The 23,880-nt window shown below is 44.2% G+C and overlaps 1 protein-coding gene across 2 annotated transcripts; it reads right to left on the bottom strand.

Annotated features, from left to right (window-relative positions):
• Positions 1–451: 451 nt before the first annotated feature.
• Positions 452–23,857, bottom strand: LYAR (Ly1 antibody reactive). 2 transcript variants are annotated; one of them, XM_010345287.3, is made up of 9 exons: positions 23,657–23,857; positions 17,809–17,982; positions 16,016–16,130; positions 9,965–10,072; positions 9,780–9,863; positions 7,444–7,858; positions 6,413–6,499; positions 1,288–1,373; positions 452–776 (listed from the first exon to the last, which is right to left on the bottom strand). In XM_010345287.3, the coding sequence occupies exons 2-9, from the start codon at positions 17,928–17,930 to the stop codon at positions 642–644; spliced, it is 1,152 nt and encodes a 383-aa protein (XP_010343589.1). In that variant the 5' UTR covers positions 17,931–17,982; positions 23,657–23,857; the 3' UTR covers positions 452–641. The 2 variants fall into 2 exon arrangements, with proteins under 2 accessions (XP_010343589.1, XP_010343587.1); XM_010345285.3 differs by having other exon boundaries at positions 23,707–23,857.
• Between the last annotated feature and the right edge of the window lie 23 nt (positions 23,858–23,880).

The raw sequence follows: 23,880 nt of genomic DNA, 5'->3' as shown, positions 1-23,880 counted from the left end.
AAATATGTATAGAAATGGCTGGGCACAGTGGCTTATGCCTGTAATTCCAGAATTTTGGGAGGCTGAGGCAAGCAGATCACTTAAGGTCAGTTAGGGACCAGCCTGGCCAACATGGTGAAACCCTGTCTCTACTAAAAATACAAAAATTAGCCAGATGTGGTGGGGGGGGATCTGCAATCCCAGCTACTCAGGAGACGGAGGCATGAGAATTGCTTGAACCTGGGAGGCGGAGGCTGCTGTGAGCTGAGACTGCACCACTGCACACCAGCCTGGGTAACAGAGACCCTTTCTCAAAAAACAGCAAAAAAAGTGTATAAATGATGTGGTTAAAATGAACACTTTTTAGTATGATCAAAAGAGGAATTACTTTTTGACCTGTTGCTATACTACATGGAAAAAACTTTTTCACGCAAAACTATTTTGTAAAGTAAATAACTTTTGCCACAACAAATTTACAAGTTTGGACAAGAATATATTTTATTTTTTTCATAAAAGTTATACCAAAAATATATTTTTTCTTAACTTAAAAATACAGCTTCAGAAAGCAAAATTTGAGTTGTTGGAATTCATTACACATTTTATAAACAGCAGTGAAAGGAAGAAGTTAGTAGAATGGAATCCATTTTTAAATACAGAAATGCTCATTTCAAAAGCTTGACTTTGTCTTTTAATAACTTAAAGGTGGGGTTCTTGCTGACTTTCTTGTTAAAGATGACCAGGAGCTCCTCTTCCGATCTGTGATGCTCGTTGGTCACTGTGTAGTACTGAGCTAAAACCTTCACAAAGAAAAGCAAACACCAAATGAGTGTATTTGACCTGGAAATTTATCTTAAAATGTCCTGTCTTTAACCCAGAAATAGAACAACAGTAAAAAATGAAAGAAACCCAGGTGCAAGCTACACAGGTGTGCTCTGCTTGTGGAAACCCAGGCAGCAGCCACGTGTGGGGGCTTGGCTACATGAGTCACCCTGAGATACAAAGTGAAATAAAGGAGAAGAAACCATCGCTCTGGGATAGGCAAAAGAGAGCAAATATCTAAAACAATAATTTCCAAACATAACAAAAATTAAATAAAGGGAGCCTCTCTTCAAAGTCTTTGAAATCAGTCCAAAATCTAGGCACCACCCTGGCTGAGGCTGTGTGAGGGGCTTTGGAGCAGCCTGAAAATCACTGAGACACACACACACACATTTTCAGTGTTTTAAGTGAAAAAAGAAAAAACAATTGTACATTTAAAAATCAGTTCTCCCCAGCTGTTATACACATGGGTTTGTTCACGTGCCATACCTTTTTCCTTAACTTTTTGACTGCTATTTCATTGTCTGGGGCCTGTTTCAAAATTGCTTTAATTGTTCCCTTCCAGTTGAATTTACCTACAAAATAAATAAGAATATGTAAGACGTTTGTTTTGCTGTACAACAAGAAGGGTAAAGAAACACCTTCCGCAACACCTTTCTGCTTCCAGGAAATGAGCTGACCCTCTAGTGACCGGACTCCACTGCACCATGGAGCAATCACTGTGTCTGTTCAATCCCAGTGTCCTGGAAGCATGCACTACCCGTCAAGGACTGGCTCTTAGAGCGAGCAGGTGCCCAAGTGCCATCGGCATGACAACCTCCGAGATGACGAGTTCTATTTAATGAACTCGACACAGATTTCCTAAGCACCCACTAAGATCATGGGCTATCTATGCACAGTAGGGAGGCCGAAGATGAGCAAAAGCAGCCTGACCTGGAATGAGTGAGAGGACACCACCGACTGCTACAGAAGGACTGAAAATACTCATCTAGGGGACTTCCACTTCTGAGCAGATGGGGTAGACACACTTTCCCCATTCCTCCCGCCCACCAACCGAGAACCCTGAAATTATATACACAAGAAACTGAAGATGACTCGGAAAGGCAGAGACCAGCTGGGACCCCGGGGCCCGCGGAGCAGCAGCGGGTGAGCTGCTTGCCGCCTATACCCCAGACCTGGAGCTGAAGCAGCCAGCAACTGAACACCAGCAGGCACAGACAAAAAAGCCCCAACAGAAGCCTGCTCTCTCTTGGCAAAGGACCAGGAAAGGGCAGCCTAACCAGACAGAAAACTTGTATACAATAATCACCTTACCGCAGCCACACCTCACAGAAAAAAAGGAGGCTCCACCCCCATTCGCACCAGCAAAAGCCGAGTGGAGAGCCCGAGCTCTCTACCCTTGGAAGACCGTAATGAGGAACGGTGTCACAGAAGGCCAACCAGGAACTCAGGGCTCTCATCCACACAGGCCAGCAATGAGGCTGCCCCTGCTGTGACGTCAGTGGAGCCTTGCCCGGCAGCCCTGCCCGGCAGCAGCAAGAAGTGGCCGCCCTCAGGTGCTGACGGAGGCTGAGTGGAACCTGGATTTCCACCCCAACGTGGCAGCAACGAGGCCACGCCCCTCTACAACCACCAAAGTCATTCGAGAGAAAGCCGGGTAAAACAGAAAGCGTAAACAGGATCTTACACCTTGCAAAAAACCTAACTCAAAATGGATCATGGACTTCAATATAAAGGGTAAGACTAGGAAGCATTTAACATAGACCTGAAATTTGCTGAAAGGGTCTATCTTGAGTGTTCTCAACACACACACACACACACACACACACACACACACAAATGTAAACTATGTGAGGTGACAAATGTGTTAATTAGCCTGATTGTAGTGATACGTCACAATGTACATGTATAATGAAACATTAAGTTGAGCTGGGCATGGTGGCTCATGCTTGTAATCCCAGCACTTTGGGAGGCTGAAGCAGAAGGATTGCTTGAGCCCAGGAGTTCAAGACCAGCCAGGGCAACACAGCAAGACCTCTGTCCTAACAAAAATGAACAAAGTCGCTGTGTGTAGTGGCATGTGGCTGTGGTACTAACTACTCAGGAAGGTTGCTTGAGCTCAGGAGTTGAGGCTGCAGCAGCCATGCTCACACCAATGCACTCCACCCTCGACAACAGTGAGACCCAGTCTCAAAACTAAAAATAAAATATAGTAACACATTAAGTTGTACACCTGAAATACATAAAATGTTGATTTGTAAAAAAGCTATTCAATAAGATAGTTAGAAAACAAAAACATCTTTAGACTCTAGGGCTAGGTAAAGAGTTCTAGCACAATCCATGAAAAATAAATTGATAAACTGAACTTTATTAAAACCATTTGTCCCAAAAAAGACTATTATGATGAAAAAACAAGCAACAGACTGAAAAAAAATTCACAAACCCTATGTCCCACAAAGGAGTAATATTTAGAAAATATTTAAAAACTCTCAAATCTCAACAGTTAAAAACAAAAAAAAAAACCCACAAAAACAACCGAGATATACAAATTCAAACCACAATGAGCTGGTACCACACATCTATCAGAATGGCAAAAATACAGTGACAGCGCCTAGTACTGACTATGATGTGGAGAAACGGATCACTTACACACCGCTGGTGCGAACAGAAAATGTGTACAGCCAATGGGCACGGGGGCTCACGCCTGTAATCCCAGCAATTTGGGAGGCTGAGGTGGGCCAGTCACCTGAGGTAGGGAGTTTGAGACCAGCCTTACCAACATGGAGAAACCCTGTCCTCTACTAATACAAAACTAGCTCAGTGTGGTGGCACATGCCTGTAATCCCAGCTACCTGGGAGGCTGAGGCAGGAGAACTGCTTGAACCTGGAAGGCAGAGGTTGCAGTGAGCCAAGATCGCACCATTGCACTCCATACTGGGCAACAAGAACAAAACTCCGTCTCAAAAGAAAAAAAGAAAATGTGTACAGCCACGCCTGAAAGAGTTGGCAGTTTTTTCATTTTAAATTGTTGTGGGTACACAGTAGGTATCTATGGGGTACGTGAGATATTTTGATACAGATATGCAATGTGTAATAATCACATCAGAGTAAATGGGGCATCCATCACCTCAAGTATTTAACCTTTTGTATTACAAACAACCCAATTATACTCTTCAATTATTTTTAATTGTATAATTTGATTATTATTGACAAGAGACACCCTGTTGTGCTATCAAATACTAGGTCTTACTCATTCTTTCTGTTTTTTGGATACCCATTAACCACCCCCACCTCGTCCCAGCCTCCCACTACTCTTCCCAGTAGTTCAATTGTTTTGATGTTTGGATCCCACAAACAAGTGAAAACATGCTATGCTTGTCTTCCTGTGCCTGGCTTATTTCACTTCGTGTAATGACTTCCAGTTCCATCCACATTGCTGCAAACGACAGGACCTCCTTTTCATGGCTGAACCCTCCATTGTGTACATGCACCACATTTTCTGTATCCATTCATCTGCTGATGGACACTTAGGTCACTCAAACCTTGGTTACTGTTAACACTGTGGCAACAAGCATGGGAGTGCAGATAACTCCTCCACACAGCGATGTCCCTTCTTTTGAGTACACACCGTACAGTGGGACTGCTGGATTGCATGGGAGCTCTAGCGTTAGGTTTCTGAGGAAGCTCCCAACAGTTCTCCATAGCGGCTGTACTAACTTACATTCCCACAACAGTGCACCACGTTCCTTTTTCTCCACATCCTCACCAACGTTTGTAATTGAGCTGGCAGTTTCTTTAAAAGATTATGGAACTACCGTATGACACAGCACTGGACATCTACGTCAGAAAAACTGACTTCGTTCACTGTGCAGTTCACAGAAACCTGCACATCAATGTTCACTGCAGCTTTATTCATTAATAATCAGAAATTAGAAACCACCCAGGTGTCCGTCAACAGGTGAATGATGAAAGAAACTGTGATGCATGCATAACACGGGCTACTCCTCACCAATAAAATGAATAGATTATTATCAGTTCAGCAACATGGGTGAATCTCCAGAGAAAATGCTGAGGAAGAGTCAATTTCAAAAGGTTACATACCATATGATTCCATTCATAGAACATTCTGGAGATTACAGAAATGAAGAACAGGTTAGTGATTGCCAGAGGCTAAGGAGGGGCTGGGAGTGACGGAAGGGGCAGCGGCTGCAGAAGGGCAGCTGGAGGCAGCCTGGCGGTGATGGAGGTAAAAAGGCATGTGTCAGCATCCGGGCTGAGATGCTGTCCTATGGTGGTGCAAAGTGCCATCCAGGGTGGCAACAAGGTAATGGGAACGCGGATACATGAGGACACCTGAGTCTCCATTATTCCTTACAACTAACTGCATGTGAGTTTACAAGGATCCCAAAACAAAAAATGTAACAACAAAAAAAGCCATTCTAGTTGTCCCCCTTTATCTGCAGGGGTACAGTTCCTGGGACCCGAGTGGCTGCCTGAAACCACTATGGTATTGAACCCTATATATACTCTGTCTTTTCAGTATAACTAGGCACAGCAAAAGGCTAACAATAACTAATAATAAAATGCAACAATTTTAACAATATACTGTAATAAAAGTTATGTGAATGTGGTCTCTCTCTAAGTATCTTATTGGCCTATACTTACCCTTCTTGTGGTGAAGAAGGCACAGAGCAGGACAGCAAGAAATCTTGCCACACTGCTCAGAACAGCACACAATTGAAAACATCAATTGTTTATTTCCGGAATTTTTCATGCCACAGGTATGGGGACACTACTGTTTACAAACTTGAAAACGGGGTTTTCAGCTAAGAGATCTAACCCAATGCTGGTAGTCACTGAACTCTGCTAATAAAGCTGATGCCCATTTGAGTCCTTGGACCTGTTCTTAACCGCAGGATCCCGGGGGCTAGGGGAGATGGCAGAGAAATAACGACTTGCTACCCCTCAACAGGCAGGAGTGCTTCAGGCCTGAGATTCTGAGGTTGGTGATACAAACAAGGAGACCCCAGTAACAGGCCCAGAGATGGGCAGGGGCAGAGCCGAGGGGACTTCTAAGAGAACAATGAAAGGCAAGAACAAGAGAGTTGGGAGGAGGGAAAGGGAACAGGGTCTCAGAAAGCTTTACTGGGTTTAAATTCCAAAGATAACATCCATCTCCAAACCAGACTGCTTTACTTTTCTCCTAAAAGACAGCAGGTGAGAGGCACTGTAAGACTGACTCAAATCCCAGAGAACTGATTTTACTTTCAAACTCTTACACATGCCTCTGAGGGTCAGACCCTACCAGAAGTGCCTGCTTTATACCTTCCTTCCCCAGAAGGGGGCATCTCCCGGCCCCTCTCCCAACCTACAAGGGACAGTGCATTTTTCCCTTTCTTTCTTTGCTCTCTCCCTCGCCCTCCCTCCCTGGCCTCCTTCCTCTTTCTCTCTCTCTTTCTCTCACTCTCTTTTTGAAAGTGGTATGCCCATGGCTCACTACAGTCTCAAACTTCTGAGCTCAAGTGACCCTCCTGCCCCTGCCTCCGGAGTAGCTGGGACTATCGGCAAAAGCAGCATGCCCAGCTGTGCTCTTCACACAATGGCAGTGACTTACCTTTTGCAGGAGCCTCATGGTCTTCTGGTTCTCCACCCTCAGGATGCTCTGGGAGCTTCATCTTTTTCTTCTTAGAGTCTGTTTCAGCTAGGTAATTAGAAAGATTCTGTAAACAAAGATTGTGCATCTATGCTAGCAGCTACCATTTAATAAGGCCTTATGTTAAGCTAGGCACACTCCACACACCATCTCACTTCTCCAGGCAGCCCAGCCCCCGCTTATAAAACCCCCTCCTCCACGCTGGAGATGGAGTGAAGGGAGTTGAGTGGTGAGGTCATTTGCCTGGGCAGGGCCCAGCTCTGCCTGGCCACAAAGCTTATGCTCCCCCCCTACTTGGTTCAAAACACAAGGTCTAGCCAGGCTCGGTGGCTCACGCCTGTAATCCTGGCACTCTGGGAGGATAAGGTGGGCAGATCACCTGAGGTCAGGACTTGGAAACCAGCCTGTGAAATCCCATCTCTACTAAAAATACAAAAATTGAGGCCAGGCATGGTGGCTCATGCCTGTAATCCCAGCACTTTGGGAAGCCAAGGCGGGTGGATCAGGAGTTTGAGACCAGCCTGGCCAACATGGAGAAATCCTGTCTCTACTAAAACTACAAAATTAGCCAGGTGTGGTGGTGCACACCTGTAATCCCAGCTACTCAAAAGGCTGAGGCAAGAGATTAGCTTGAACCTGGGAGGTGGAGTTTGTGCTGAGCTGAGATCGCACCATTTGTACTCTAGCCTGGGCAACAAGAGCGAAAACTCTGTTTCAAAACAAAAACAAAAATTAGCTGGGCCTGGTGGTACATGCCTGTAATCCCAATAATCCCAGCTACTTGGGAGGCTGAGGCAGAAGAATCGCTCAAATCCGGCAGGCGTAGGTTGAAGCAAGCTGAGATCACTCCACTGCTCTCTAGCCTGGGCGAAAGACAGAGCCTCAAAAACAAAAAACAAAAAAACCCTACAAGGGCTAACAGGCTTAAATATCCCAACTTCAGAGCCTTCAGGTTTTCAGAACAAATCCCAGAGCGTGAGCTAGCCACTTACCTTCCGAATGCCTCCGCCTCCTCTTCCGCGCACCCACGTTTGCCTGTTCGTTGCCGGGGCCGTCCTCATGCTCCGTGGCCGCGGGCCCGCCCTCGCGCTGCCGTTTCTTGCTCCTTTTCCCTGCAGAGCCGTTGGCTTCGGGGACTTCCTCAAGGTCGGCCTCCCGTCCCTTTTTACGCTTCTTAGGCTTCTGATTCCTTGAGTTTTCCTGGTGATTTTCTAATTTTAGTTCCTTCTTTTCTTTTTTCCTATTCTTCTGCCGTTCTTCCTTTCTTTCTCTTTTATTCTTCTTCACCTCCCCTTGCTGTTTCATGGCATCATTCCCTTTGGAGGGCGGAACCTTGACGGAGATTTCTGCACGTGGATTTGCCAGCGGGTTGAGTGGCTGTTGATCCTGTTCCTTACTGACTGGTTCCTTATGATTAAGCAAAAGCAAGAAACACATAAATATTCATTTTAAATGTGTAAATAGAGTTGTCATGTTATTGCCTGTGCCTACTACATAAGCTGTTCAAGAAAAATGATCGGCCGGGTGCGGTGGCTCACCCCCTGTAATCCCAACATGTTGGGAGGCTGAGGCGGGCAGATCGCCTGAGGTTGGGAGTTTGAGACCAGCCTGACCAACATGGAGAAATCCTGTCTCTACTGAAAATACAGAATTAGCCGGGCATGGTGGCGCATGCCTGTAATCCCAGCTACTCGGGAGGCTGAGGCAGGAGAATTACTTGAACTTGGGAGGTGCAGGCTGCAGTGACCAGAGATCACACCATTGCATTGCACTCCAGCCTGGGCCACAAAAGCGAAACTCCGTCTCAAAAAAAAAAAAAAAAAAACCGTTTTATTACTTACCGTTTTATAACTGTGACCCCTCACCAACAGCTAAAATGTAGCCGTAAATACACAAAATGGGAAACAACTTCCCCCAGTCCACACCCCTCTGTCTGCACTGAACAATTTCATTCCACTGGAAAAGTGAAGAATCCTTAGGTCGCAGAAGTTAAGACGTTTCATTCCAGCTCACTAGTCACCTTTTAAATGGAGAAGAGTCCTGAGGTGTGGTAGTACCACTGGATGTGTGTCTGCAGATCTGGATTTAACTTCCAGTTCTGGTCATTCCTAGTCACGTGACTAAGGGCAAATTATTTATCTGTTCCAAACCTATTTCCTTATCTGTAAAATGAAAAGTAGTAATACCAACCTTACGCATGGACGGATGAAATAAGAAAAGATCTGTGACGTGCTTATTAGCACGTCGGATCAATACACCAGCCCATTGTGTGTGAAGAGTTTTGTAGATTATCAAGTATTAGAAAATGGTACTGTCACTATCATTATTTAGATTGGAAAGCTATCATTAGAACAGTCACCATTCTTACCATCCTTTTCTTTTTTGGAGGCAGAGTCTTGCTCTGTTCTGTTGCCCAGGCTGAAATGTAGTGGCACGATCTCAGCTTACCACAATCTCCACTCCCAGGCTCTAGCAACATTCCTGCCTCAGCCTCCCAATTAGCTGGGACCACAGGTGCAAGCTAACATAACCGGCTTATTTTTGTATTTTCTGTAGGGACAGGGGGTCACCATTCTTTATGTATGGAAGTGTCTCTGTAATGGTTATCATTATTAAATACATTATTATTATTATTATTATTATTATTTTTAGACAGAGTCTCACTGTGTTGCCCAGGCTGGAGTACAGTGGTACAATCTCAGCTCACCGCCACCTGCACCTCCCAGGTTCAAGCAATTCTCCTGTCTCAGCCTCCTGGGTAGCTGGGATTACAGGTGCACACCACCATGCCCAGCTAATTTTTGTATTTTAGTAGAGATGGGGTTTCACCATGTTGGTCAGGCTGGTCTAGAACTCCTGACCTCAAGTGATCCGGCCACCTCAGCTTCCAAAAGTGCTGGGATTACAGGTGTGAGCCACTGTGCCTAGCCATAAAATATTACTTTAACCACGGAGTGCCTGAGACATCGGCCTCCCTTCTATACAATCTAGATGAGGTTTTCAGCTAATGCCTTGCCTCTATGTCTAAACCAACTCCTTGGCCACCAGGAGGGAGTAAACAAGTGAACCAATTCCGCTTCTTTCTACCTCATTGAACACTCTCCTCAAATGTGGTCTCCTCTGTGATGCCCTGACTCTTCCCTAACCAAGCAAGAGGTTGCAGTGAGCTAAGATGGTGCCAGTGCACTCAGCCTGGGCAATGGAGTGAGACTCCATCTCAAAAAATAAAAAAAGAAGGCTGTCTTAACTTCCAAAACCATGAAATCCTCATTTCGTTATTACTAATTATTTTTGCCACACTGCAAATCTAAAATCAGATCCGACTTACACTGCTGGAAGCCTCAGAAAAGATATTCCACACCTGCTCCAGAATGGATTCATTATGAACTTTTAAACTGTTCTTCATCCAGTTCTGTAAGAAACGAAAAGAAAAAGAACTATGGATCCCACCTGGACAGGTACAAACAAGTTCAGTCACTGATGGGCCCTTCATTCAAGAAAGTCAATTCATACCTGAAATTTTGCCTTTTTCCTGGGAACGTTGTCAAAAGCACTGATTTGCTCTAAAAGTTCTCGCACTTTGGGGCTGACATTAGGTCTCTTTATTAATTCATTAATTTTCTACAGAAAAGGAAGAAAAAGGAAAAACAATAAACAACCAACATGAGTTTCATGAAAGCCAATAAAAAAAGTCCTTGCCATGCCTGAAGGGTTCACATTTTCAGCCCAGATTCTGTATTTATGTCTATGCTTAAAAATATATAGATTAACTTCTATTAACATAGTACTGGAGGCCAGGCGCGACGGCTCAAGCCTGTAATCGCAGCACTTTGGGAGGCCGAGGCGGGTGGATCATGAGGTCAAGAGATCGAGACCATCCTGGTCAACATGGTGAAACCCCATCTCTACTAAAAATACAAAAAAATTAGCTGGGCATGGTGGCGTGTGCCTGTAATCCCAGCTACTCAGGAGGCTGAGGCAGGAGAATTGCCTGAACCCAGAAGGCGGAGGTTGCGGTGAGCCGAGATCGTGCCATTGCACTCCAGCCTGGGTAACAAGAGTGAAACTCTGTCTCAAAAAAAAAAAAAAAAAAAAAAAAACATAGTACTGGAGTCCTAGCCAGACCACTTAGGCAAGAAAACAAAATAAAAAGCATCCTAATTGCAAAGGATGAAGTAAAATTATCTCTGTTCACAGATGATGTGCTCTTATATATCAAAAATCCTAAAGGGCTCACACAAAAATTGTTAGAATAAATAAATCCAGCAAAGTTGCAGGATACAAAATACACATTCAAAAATCAAGCTGCATTTTATATAACAAAAAGAAAGAACCAGAAAGAGAAATTAAGAAAACAATTTCCACTTGCAACAGCATCAGAAAGAATAATCAAAATAAACTTAACCAAAGAGGCAAAAGACTTGTTTACTGAAAACCAAAAAACACTGCTGAAAGAAATTAAAGCAGACACAAATAAATGAAAAACATTCCGTATTAATGGATTGGAAAACTTAAAGTTATTAAGAAGTTAATACTAACCAAGCAATCTACAGATTTGAAACAATTCCCATCAAAATCCAATGTGTGTATATATACATTTTTGCAGAAATAGAAAAATCCATCCTAAAACTCACATGGAATCTCAAGGGATACCAAATAGCCAAAACAATCTTGAAAAGAAGAACAAAAATGTGGATCTCATATTTTCTGATTTCAAAACTTATTACAAAGCTACAGTAATCAAAGCAGTGTGGTATGGGCATAAAGAGATATAAAACCAGCAGAATAGAGAGCCCCAAAATAAACCCTCTTATATATGGTCAAATGACTTTCAACAAGACTATTCAATCGGGGAAAAACCAAGACCATTTCAACAAGTGGTGGTAAGAAAAGTAGATAATCCACATGCAGAAGAATGAAGCTGGACCCTTACCTAACATCATACACAAAAGCTAACTCAAAATGGATTAAATAACTAAACTTAAGGGGTAAAACTATAAACTCTAAGAAGAGAAGCACAGTGGAAAAGCTTCACAACACTGGACTAGACAATAACTTATAGGCTATTACACCAAAAGCATAGGCAACAAAATAAAAAAAAAAACGAATTGACTACATTGAAATAAAAAACTTATATGCATCAAAGAACACCATCAACAGAGTGAAAAGGCAACCTGTGGAATGGGAGAAAATATCTGAAAATCATATCTGATAAAGGGTTAATATCTAAAGTACTGGCCAGGTATGGTGGCTTGAGGACAGGAGTTTGAGACCAACCTGGGCAACAAGCAAGACCCCGTCTCTACAAATGAAATAAATAAATCCATATATAAAATATATAAAGAACTCCTACAACTCGACAACAAAACAAACAATCTAATTTTGAAATGGGCAGAGGACCTGAATAGACATTTCTCCAAAGAAGATATACAAATAGCCAATAAACACATGAAAAGATGCTGGAAATACAAACCAAAACCATAATGAGATACCACTTTGTACCCATTAGCATGGCTATTATCTAAAATAAAACCGAAAATAAGCCTTGTGGGCAAGGCTGTGAAGAAACTGAACCCCTTGTCCACTCACTGCTGGTAAGAATGTAAAATGCTACAGCTGCTCCAGAAAGAGTACGGAGGTTCCTCTAAAAATTAAAAACAGAGTTACCAGTAATCCCACTGCTGGGTAAATATACACACAATAGAAAATTCTTCATCCATAAAAGGGACATAGTGACACACGGCTGAACTTTGACGATATTATGTGAAGGTAAACAAGTCAGTCACAAAAGGACAAACATTGAATAATTTCACTTACATGGAGTACCTAGAGCTGCTGAATTCACAGAGACAGAAAGTAGAATGGTTTTTGCCAGGGGTTGGGGATGGGAGGAATGGGGAGTTAGTGTTTATTGGGGATAGAGCTTCAGTTTGGGAAGACAAAAAAATTCTGGAAGTGGATGGTAGTGATGGTTGCAGAACAATGTGAATGTGTTAACTGTACGCGTTTAAATGGTTATATCATGTATATTTTACCACGGAAAAGAAACAAACAATGTGATTTTAAAAAATGGGTATTATAGGGACTAGGTTATGGTTAAGACAATAAGCATTAAGATCTAATAAAATCTGGGCTGGGTGTGGTGGCTCACACCTATAATCCCAGCACTTTGGGAGGCCAAGGCAAGCAGATCACTTGAGGTCAGGAGTTTGAGACTAGCCTGGCCAACATGGTGAAGTCTCTGCTAATAATATAAAAATTGGCCGGGTGTGGTGGTGGATGCCTGTAGTCCCAGCTACTCGGGAAGCTGAGGCAGGAGAACTGTTTGAACCCAGGAGGTGGAGGTTGCAGCAGTGAGCCAAGATCGTGCCACTGCACTCCAGCCTGGATGACAGAGCGAGACTCCATCTCAAAAAAAAAAAAAAAAAAAAAATCTAATCTTAAATTGCAAGAACATAAGAGAGAAAAATAGTGACCTAGGAATTTCAATTTTCTGTGTCTGGCAATCTCAGTGAAGGAAGAGGAAAAAATAATTATTAAAGTTAGAGATGACAGTAGACATGAAGGATGGTCACCAACCAGGAAACAAGGATCAGTGCTGGAGCTAAACAAATAAAATGCAGGAAAATGTCCCTGCAGTAGGAAAGAAGTGAATCTATAAATAAAGAGACTAGAAGAAAAATGGATACTAAGACAAGCATAAGGCAAAGCTGTTTCAGGCACCCAAGTAGAAAAACAAAAATCAAGAAAACAAGACAAACATGAACATTCAAAAACGAGGCTGCCTTAGCACTCACTGGAACAGCCAGCCCTTTCAGAAAAGAACGGGGCAGTGGAGACACAGGTTAGAGAAAAACACTATAACCCATTTAAGAGTGGTGTTCTCCTGGTTCATCTACCTGCAGTCTGCTTGTAAGCCCAGAGACATCTGGAAGGATCTGGAAGGATGCTCAGCACACATTCACACCGCTTGTTTCTGGCTGGTTGATTTGGGGATTATGTATTGCTTTCTTTTCTGGACTTCTTCTGTATTACTGGAGTTATTTTTATTAAGTGGTTAACATCCACCTATTTTGTATTAAAATGATAAGGCTAAAAAAAAAATCACAGTGGCTCCTGCCTGTAATCCTAGCACTTGGGAGGCTGAGGCATGAGGATTGTTTGAGACCAGCCTGGGCAACACAGTGAGACCCCATCTCTACAAAACATTTAAAAATGTAGGTAGGCATGGTGGCATGCGCCTGTAGTACTACAGCTACTTGGGAGGCTGAGGCAGGATTGCTTCAGCTGAGGAGGTCGAGGCTGCAGTAAGCTGTGATTGCACCACTGTAATCTGGGCGAGAGAAAAAGGCCCTGTCTCAAAAAAAATTAAATTAATAAAAATTAACAGGAAAAAATGAGAGCAGCAGAGCACAGTGTCAGAAATAAAAATGGGTGCGGTCTGAGAGCAACCAGCCCCAAGTATAGAACATGGGAGATGGGGTGGGATCCAGGCAGCTCGAAAGTAGCAACTTTTTGGAATTGTGAGAAATGCCAGAAGTCAGATGTCAGATGAAAGACAAAATGGTCAAGTTGCAGATGAAAGAAGAAACAGTCCCTCCAAGGACCAACATTCTGAGCCCTTTATAATATGAATGACTTCAAAACACCCAATCTACTAATAAAAAGCTTTCGGAGAACAGGGATTCCTCCTGACTAGATTCCTTAATTCTATTTTTCAAATGTGGGGTTTAATGATTTAAGGAAAAGAGCAAAACCCCCACACTGGGCCAGGTGATTCCCCTGCAGACCACACTTACTCTTCTCCATCTGTGAACAATGGCAATGAGGGAGTCAGGGAGGAATCAGACGGGGAGAAACCAGGAGACCATGACAGAAGCAGAAGTGAGTTCTGGAGAGGGCTGCTGAAGCCTGACAGTTTAGACCAGGCATCTCCAAACCTTTTACACAGGGGGCCAGTTCACTGTCCCTCAGACCACTGGAGGGCCGCCACATACTGTGCTCCTCTCACTGACCACCACTGAAAGAGGTGCCCCTTCCTGAAGTGCGGCAGGGGGCCGGATAAATGGCCTCAGGGGGCCGCATGCGGCCCGGGCCTAGTTGGGGGATGTCTGGTTTAGACCAAACGTCAGCAAGCCTTATCTGTAAAGCGCCAGACAGTATTTAGGCTTTGCAGGTTTCTGTCACACTACAACGCCATAACTATTATGGCATTGAGTATTAAAGCAGCCAAAGACCACAGATAAACAAATGGGCATGGCTGTGTTCCAGTAAAACTTCATTACAAAGAGGCAGCAAGCCACCTGTGGCCTATATAGTTTGCTGACTGACCCCTGCTTTAGAGGATTTCATTGAGTGACAACAGCAGAGACGGAACTCACAGACCCATGTACCTCAACCTCAGGGCCTAGGAATGTCATCTGGTTTTTAGAGAATTACAGAGAGAGTGCCCAAAAGTATGGCTGCAGGCAAACGCAAACATCTTAGTTAAGCTAAAGGATTTCACTGGCTTTTCAATCTGCTCTGGGCTGACTTTGTAAGTCCTTTGTGAACAGAAATGCCTTCCTAGTAGTATGCTAATTAAGTAAGCTAGAAATTTACATTTCAACTATAGTATCAAATGGAGTGATTACTTTTTATTGGATTTTAGAAAAACAGAATTTTCCCATAGATGACATTGGTCTTTGCGTTCTCCCACCTTCCTTTCTGAATCCGTCCTCCTGCTACCTATTCTGTAAAGGATCAGTAGCGTTTTGAGAATTATGCTTCCCAGTGAACGAGGGAGTCAAGGCTTCTGCCATTTCTATTGTGCATGTTTTCATGCTATTCTAGTTAAGTAGAAAATTCTTTACATTGATCAAAGTGTCTTTATTTTGCCCAATTCTAATGACTGGCAGACATCACAGATTAACACAGCTTGAGTTAGAAAGTTGCATTATCACTAGAAGCAGGGAAAGATTAGAAGGCTTCCATTCAGTTTTGCAGCCAAGGGAAAGCTAATGAGAATTCTAAACTATTTTTTTCAAGAAATTAACAAAACACATGCATTAAAGGTATAATGTACCACAATTGTTTAAACAGCTAGAAGAATAAATAACTCTTTTTCTTTCTTTTTTTGGAGACAGAGGCTCACTCTGTCACTGGTGCTGGAATGCAGTGGTGCGATCTTGGCTCACTGCAATCTGCACCTCCTGGGTTCAAGCACTTCTCCTGCCTCAGCCTTCTGAGTAGCTGGAATTACAGGAGACTGCTACTATGCCCAGCTAATTTTTTGTATTTTTAGTGGAGATGGGGTTTTACCATGTTGGCCAGGCTGATCTCGAATTCCCAACCTCGTGATTTGCCCACCTTGGCCTCCCAAAGTGCTGAGATTACAGGTGTGAGCCACTGTGCCCAGCCAAAGAACTCTTTTTCAAGAAGTTTTAGTTCAACCTCAGTCTATCCTAGGACATAAGGTTTCCAGGGCTTGTCTGCAGGATGACACATATATTCTTAGTCTCTTGGGCTTCCAAAGAAAGCAGAAGGTGTCAGAGGAAGATACTCAACGAATTATAAAGACATTACCTGAATCCACGCCTGCTGTTTAATGTCGCCTTTGTGGGTTTTACCTTCATAGCCTTTGCCACCATACTTCTGATCTTCACTTATGCATTTCACGTGGTTTTTATAGTCATCGCCCCTTTAAAGTGATCAAAGGTTCTCCCATTAGACTGACACCAAGTTGGAGGCACCGATACCAGCATGCTGCTACTACTCTCTGTATATCTTCACATCTGTCTACCACACACGCACCCATCTATTTCACTTATGTTGAAAACCTCCTAGTCAGAACCACATCCTGCTTCCTCCAAAGTCTTCAATATCAAACCCATCACCAAATGTTTCCCCCATTTTTATAAACACTTTACAATAAATTGATAGGCAGTACTTTTTAGTCATAAATGCATATATACTGAATAAACACAAAAATAAGTATGCAATAGGGTAGTCTTCTTAAATTACAAAAATTATGAATGACTTTCTGGTAATAGACTAGGCAGTCAATAATTAGTTGGAGAATAAATTAAAAAAACAGGTATAAAATGGCAGTACAAGATTTCCTACAGTTCTGGATACCTTAGGGTCCTGGAAAAACTCAATTTTGTCTCATAACTTTGTAAAGCTCTGTGGGGTTCTTCAGGGAAATGTTGGGGACAAGGTCCAGGGCAAAGTCCCCTAATGAAAACTCAATTTTAACCTACTTTATATATCTAGCTTCCTCCTAGGATTAAGTCTGAACAGAGGTTAGCAGTTTCTAAAAAATCACTGCTCTACAGTGAATTAAGAGACTCTTTGCCAATACCACTTAAATGCCTGAGGACACCGGGGCAGATGCTGCCAGAAGCTACCTTCTCGCCTGGACGTTCTGCAGCCAAAAGGGAATCAACATGAAATTCAAGAGGGCAGCTCTCTGCAAACGACCCACCTTAAGAAATGGTGACTAAGTCAGGATCTGTCCGGCCCCTCCCCGCTAACTCCTTACCTTCACAGAGGCCTCCTCAGTGGAAGTATCTCTTGACACCCTCAGGGGGCCAGGAAGAGCCTCACTTCCACCAGCAGCTCTGATTTTCTAGGGAGGACATATCAGTCATCTGCCCCACTGTGAGCTCATAAATTCACTTTCTGGTTCATAAGTCCATCTCTTCACTGTGATGGGCACACGATACCCGTGGTCTAACAAAAGCAGCTCTAACCCCCTAGAGCCATCTTCCAAGTGTTGCTTCCCTGGGTCTGGTAACAGTGGCAATGCAATAGCAACCAGTGTCACCAACTGCATGCTCGAATCATAATTCCCCTTCCCCTAGTCTCTTTAACACATCCTCAAAAAGCAAATTGTTTAGTAAGGCACATTTTATTTCCCCCCTGAGATGGAGTCTTGCTCTGTCGCCCAGGCTGGAGTACAATGGTGCAATCTCAGCTCACTGCAACCTCTGCCTCCCGGGTTCAAGCGATTCTCCTGCCTCAGCCTCCTGAGTAGCTGGAATTACAGGTGTACCCCACCATGCCAGCCTAATTTTTTTATTTTTTAGTAGAGATGGAATTTTACCATGTTGGCCAGGCTGGTCTCAAACTCCTGACCTCATGATCTGCCTGCCTCGGCCTCCCAAAGTGTTGCGATTACAGGTGTGAGCCACTGCACCCAGCCTAGTAAAGCACATTGTAAAGAATCACATGAATTTTAATCAATGGACCATACCAGTTTTTATTCTTAATTTACTTCCTCAAATGTGCCACTATTTTTCTAAGCTTTGTCATGCCAAGGCTTCCAAAACTGGTCTGGATTTACTATGGATCTACATGAATTCTGTGAAGCTTACCAGAAATCTTTACCACAGTCAATGCAAGAAAGGCATTCACAGTTTCTGCAAACAGACACATGCTTTTCCACTTGGATTTTCTTCACTGATTCACCACATGCATTGCATGTAAAAAATACCATTTTAGGTAAATGGCTAAATATTCGCTATCCAAGACAGGCTTTAGGTCTTGTCCTAAAAAAAAAGATAATTATCATTATAAACTGAAGCTTCTCATTTCAATAAATGGCTCATGCAACTAACTTTTCAACCATAATTTCACATGAAAATAACAAAGTTGATTAGCAATCTACATAAAACTCCACCATTCATATAAGTAAAACTAACATTAACAGTGACAATAGCTAACATTTATTGTGTCCTTATCTTGTGCCAGGCACTATTCCCGGGGCTTTACATGTATTCACTTATTAAATCCCCACAGCAACCCTATGATGGAAGGACTATCATTGTTCAGAATTTATAGGAGGTAACTGAGATGCAGAGATTACGTAACTTGCCCAAGGACGCTCCGTTAGCAGAACCAGGATTTACACCTGGCAGATTGGCTCTCAAGATGATGAGCTTTGAGGGTGTTAAATCTTACTTTCCCTAATATCTTAAACTCTCTCAATTATATAAACTTACAGAACGCACTGCAATTTAGGTGTTCACTACAAACTACTTCAGGTCCTCAAACATACTAAGAACACAGCAAGAGGAAAACTGAGTGAAGTTTAGAAAGTGGAGAAGAGGCAATTTTATGGACATAATTGCTATGGCACTAACAGCATTCATATCAATATTACTATACGTCTACAGATGTTAAAATGTGGACATGTGCCTCAGCCGTAATGGACAAGGGCCTCCTTCATGTGGCAGCTCGTCAGACAAGTCAGAAAGAAATGGAACCACGAGTCCCAACTGCTAGGTGCTGAATTACCGGAGGAGTTCATGAACCCTGGGGAGCCCTCCAGCATGAAGTATGTCTGTACACGTACATAAACATCATTTTAAAATTTCACAGAAATGCTACTGTGCTCAAGGAAACACACATTCATCTAAAAGTGTTAGAGAAGTCACAGTGATTTTCCACACTTACATAATGTTTTAATCACTAGATTTTAAAACAGCATTGTTTTACATTATGTTTCACAGCAAAAATACTGAGAACTGTTTAACCCAGCGCTTTCTTGCTCATTGTGAAAATAAAGGTGAGTGTCAGGTAAACCGATGTAATTTACTTCAGGGAAGGACTTCATCCAACAGTCTTTCAGATCCACCCTTGTTTTGCAGAGCATTCTCAAGCATGAAAACACCATCACTCCTCCACCATGTTCTGGATCACTGCTGGTAAGGTCACACCCAAGCAATGACCAGGGTTATTTATGTCCATTTAGCCTTGAATGGAAATGTACATCCTGGCTGCATCGCCAGGGTTTACAGAGGCCCAGCTGGTCTCTTGTGGAGTTGCCCTGTGGGACACTATCAGACACCAGCTCAGCTTCTATGCTACACACAAACCACAGACCCCTGACCCGGGGTCCCAGACCCCACTCCTCTGCTTACTATCAGTGTATGCTAGTAAGCAGGGGGCATGCGGTCAGCTACAACCTAGCACCAAATCCTCGGGAAAGAAAACACGACTACCCTGGATGTGCTGCAGCAACTGTCATCTTCTCATCTGGTTACTGTAGAGATGTGTGATACTGCCAGGCTCCTGGGAGCTGGAACCACATTTCCCATGAGCCAGCTCTCTCAAAGCTTACCATCTAAAAAAAGCCAAGGATGTTCCACATGCCAGGCAACAAGAGCGGCTATCCTGCCCGACAGGGGAGATCAAAGGCTGAACAAGAGCCAACACTGCATTCTCAAAGAGCCTGGAGGTGTACTTTGGTGTAAGAGCAGGAATAACTCATAAATATTACCAAGAAACAGATTCTCATCACGGGCACAAGGTGAAAGCAGCTGTGGTATGCCAAATTATCTGCTGAAAAACTTTAAAGTACTTTCCTAATAAGATACAACAACAGAAAACAGTCCCTGGACTTAGATATGGCTTAGAGCTTGCCAACCTCTGTTGCTCAGGACAATTCTATCTCTCGACGGAGAGGGAGACAGGAGAAAGCAAGGTTTCAACAAGCCTTAAGATTCAATTGGGAGATTCCTGTCCTGGCAGGTCAGGAATTAAAGGTCTAGGAAGGAAGCTGGAAACCAAATATAGTGTCTGAAAGAAGCAGTAATGTTGACAAAAAGATACTCAAGAGTATCTGTGCAAAACATTCGAGCTCTCTGGAGATTAGCCACATGCTACAGTGTAATTAATATCAATTCGGAAGATGATTAGAATCTGATTACCTGCCAGCTAAAAAATAACTCTCCCATCATTTTCATTTGGTCTTTGTTTAAGGCAGAATGGATGGATTGAACAGGAAGTCAGAACTCTGTCTCTTCCTGCCTTCCTCTGGATTTTACACATGCCATGAAACGGGAACAGGAGTGTCCACTTGCTTGGCTAATGAGCCAAGGTCTGTAAGGAGCTTACCTCCCCATTATTCAGGGCCTGGAGGACAGCCCAGCAGCTGGCCAAGAGTCACCTCGATTACACCTCAAGCCCAACCTAGCCCCAGGGGAAAATATCTGTAATTTATGCCATAAACACTTGCTAGAACTTCAAAGAAAAGCTCAAAACCATCAAAACCTTCAAAGTCAGCATAACTGCACAGCAGGCTTAATATTCATAAGATAAGTGTAAATGCTACAAACTTACAAAAAGCCGTCATGTGGAAATTCAGTCCCTCTAATGGAAGACAGCAAACATTGCCTCAAACAGTAAAGTAAAATGGTATTATTCAAATTCCACAGGACTAGATAAGCATAAAGGAAATTTAATTAAACTTTCAAATGACGCTTTTGGCAAGTATGCAGCATTTATGCTTCTGAAATTATGAAAGCTTAAAACTGCATTGAGACTTTGAAGACACCCTGTCTGCCAGGCTCAGATGGGACAGATTTCAACGTTTAGCCCTAAGTGTAAAAACACGGCAGTTTTTTATGGGGCTGGATCTAAACAGAGTCCTCTTTTCCTTCCCCGGCTCAACTTCCTATGCCCAATGTCCAGTTCCAGTGCAGCCACAGAGATTCCACATGCTTTCCTTCTAGCCATGTGGGCATGTTAAAAGAGAACAGCAAGCAGAAGGTGGTGTTCTTGGACTGGCTGAGGGCATACTTCCGTTCTTGCCCCAGGTAAGTCACTTTAGTTCAGTTCAGCAGACATTTCCTGAATGCTGTCGGTATGCTATCCACCACAGCATAGCCTGGGGCCCTCACTCAGTTACTCCACGTGCACTTCTGGCTGCCTCCTCTTCTGTCTGTACGGTCAGTTTACTGAGCTCTCATCACACGCCATACCCACAAAAAAGATGACGGAGTCTGCACAATAGAACACATGATCACGAGCTCTCTACAAAGCCATGTCCCATTTATGTCCGCCACGACTTCTATGATCATACCACCACCATCTGGAGGGAAAACTCAAGGCGCAGGAGGGTAAGTGAACTGCCCAAAGTCACAGTAAGTGGGACAGGTAGCCTGAAAGACCAGGCAACAAGCTCAGGTTCCCATCTTGCCTTCATCTTGACTTGCTGTGTCCTGGCTGTTTGCTTGGCTTTTACTCAGAATCTGAGACCCTGAGACCCTTGTCCAAAGAGAAAAAAAATTAAAGCCTCCACAATATGACTTTCCATGTATCAATATTAGAACCCTAAGCCTTAATTATAAAGCCTGTGCGCAGTGGGCAAGGAGACCACCCATGTCACAGGAGAGGCTGTCAGGTGGGCAGCAAAGCTAGCTGAGTGACAGCAGCCAGTGGTCAGTAAGGGACTGGGAACTTGACAGGTTTCTCTTAACAAGATGGTTGCCAGGTTTTGTTGGACCGGGCCCTGACTTGGGTAGAGGGTCTGCTAATGCCAAAAAAGTCATTAAAAACTAAATGACCTCAAGGCATCTTAACCTCCAAGAATCTGCTTATCTACAAAATGGATCTAATACCTAACTCAAAGCATTGGGTGGAAAGTTTTAAGACACCAGACTGCCCAACTGTAGAAAGGTTTCTCTGTGACCTACTAATCTGCACATAAATGCCATTACACCCAGCCCTCTCCCAAGCCCCTGCTCCATTAAATATGACCATCAACCCACCCATTTATCTTTATAAATTCACTCCAACCTTCTCTGGCTCCTCACCCCATGGGTGCCTACTCGACCACTATGTGCCCTGATAAGATGCCCTTAGGTTTGGTTCTGGGATGGGAATGATTTTTTTTTAACCTTCCTCCCTCTATATTTTTGTATTATTTATTAAATTTTTTCACAAAAACAATATTGACTATCTTTTTTTTTTCTGAGACAGTCTTGCTCTTTCGCCAAGGCTGGAGTGAAGTGGTGTAATTTCAGCTCACTGCAAACTCCGCCTCCCGGGTTCAAGGGATTCTCCTGCCTCAGCCTCCCCAGTAGCTGGGACTACAGGTGCGCGCCAACCTACGTCCAGCTAATTTTTGTATTTTAGTTTAGAGACGGGGTTTCACCACATTGTCCAGGCTGGTGGCGAACTCCTGACCTCAGATGATCCACCTGCCTCAGCCTCCCAAAGTGCTGGGATTACAGGAGTGAACCATAGCGGCTGGCCGGCTATTCTTAAAATATCCTTTCATGCACAGACAGACACTGACCTGCACACCATTACCACCACTGAAACAGCCCACCTGAGGGGTCTGGCTGGCAACCCCAGGACATCCCCCACTGAGCACTGTGACCCTGAGCATGCCACTGCCCCTTTAAACTTGAAGTTCTCTCATCTGTGAAACAATAAGTCAGGCCAACCAGACAACACTCAAGCCCCTTCCATGGGTAGCACTGTGAGAAACCATGGGTGTGGTGTGGGAGAAAGCACAGACATACTCTGTCCACCATCCTACCTAAACCTTTACATGTGGGGCTGACAAGGGTTACAACGGGGGACACTGACAAGGAGAGGACCTCTCCTTTGTTCCTTGCAAAAGCCCTAGGAAGTAAGTGCACCCATCTCCGCTAAACAGATAAACTGAGGCTTACAGAAGCCATGTCTCTCTGCCTCCCACCCCACCCACTACATCACCAGCACTGTTTTAAACACCATCCCTTCAGTCGAGTAACTGTCTTGTGTCAGGCACTATGCTAGACCCTGGGAGCCTGGGGCACAGTGTGAGTAAGTCCCAAGTTGGACCTGTCTGCAGGGAAGTCGGGTTGCAAATACACACCCACCTCATTCCCCTTCCTCTCTCCTCAGAGGGAGGTGCTGCAGAGTGCACCTAGAACCTAACTCGGAGGTTAACACATTTCTACTCATATAATCCTCATCACAGTCCTCCGAGTTAGGTTCTATATGTTATGACAGATGAGAAAACTGAGGCGCAAAGAAGTTAAAAAACTTACACCAGGTTATCAGCCATCCAGGTGATGGCGACCCAGATTCAGAGGCAAGTTATTCCGGCCCTAAGTCCGTTCTCTGGTTCTCCACGTCCTAAGGCTTCCTCCTTAGGGACTGAGCTCCCAAGACTCAAGAGAAGAGCCCTGTCCCCAACATGCAGCAAACCTGAAGCCCAGTCGGGTGGTGACCAACCGTCCGGGTTTGGCCAGGCCCGAGGGGGTTCCCAGGACGCGGGACTTTCAGTTTTAAAACTAAAACAAGTTGGTGACCCTAAGTGCAGGACTCCCGCCACCACCCCAGAGCACGAATAAGATCTGAATGGAACTCCTTCCTCCAGGCGTATGCCAGAGGAGCCGACAGTGGAAACGCCTGCATCGGCCACCCCGTCCCTCCCCTACTCACTCTCTGAGCCCCAGCCATCTAGGTCGGACCTCTGGGCCACCGTCCCTCACCTCTCAGCCAGCGCCCGCCAACGGTTTCAACCGGCCGCAGGGAGCACGCGGAATTGCCGCCGCCAGCCCAGCGCAGCAGCTACCGGCCTCTCACGCTTCGCGGCGCAGAATTCACGCCGGAGCCACTCAGCGCGCCTGCGCACCAGGACCACACCCCTCCACCCGGCGGAAGTG

This window comes from Saimiri boliviensis, chromosome 3 (assembly GCF_048565385.1).
Source record: "Saimiri boliviensis isolate mSaiBol1 chromosome 3, mSaiBol1.pri, whole genome shotgun sequence".
In the NCBI taxonomy this organism is placed as follows: domain Eukaryota; kingdom Metazoa; phylum Chordata; class Mammalia; order Primates; family Cebidae; genus Saimiri; species Saimiri boliviensis.
This window is presented reverse-complemented; position numbering and strand designations above follow the sequence as displayed.

Bases quoted from the DNA above. Each gene is read 5' to 3' on its own strand.
- LYAR (XM_010345287.3), bottom strand. From the start codon at position 17,930: ATGGTATTTTTTACATGCAATGCATGTGGTGAATCAGTGAAGAAAATC. The intron at 10,073-16,015 runs GTAATGTCTTTA...CCTTTTCTGTAG, and splicing joins AACAGCAGGCGTGGATTCAG to AAAATTAATGAATTAATAAA. The intron at 7,859-9,779 runs GTAAGTCGGATC...CTTAATCATAAG, and splicing joins TTTCTGAGGCTTCCAGCAGT to GAACCAGTCAGTAAGGAACA.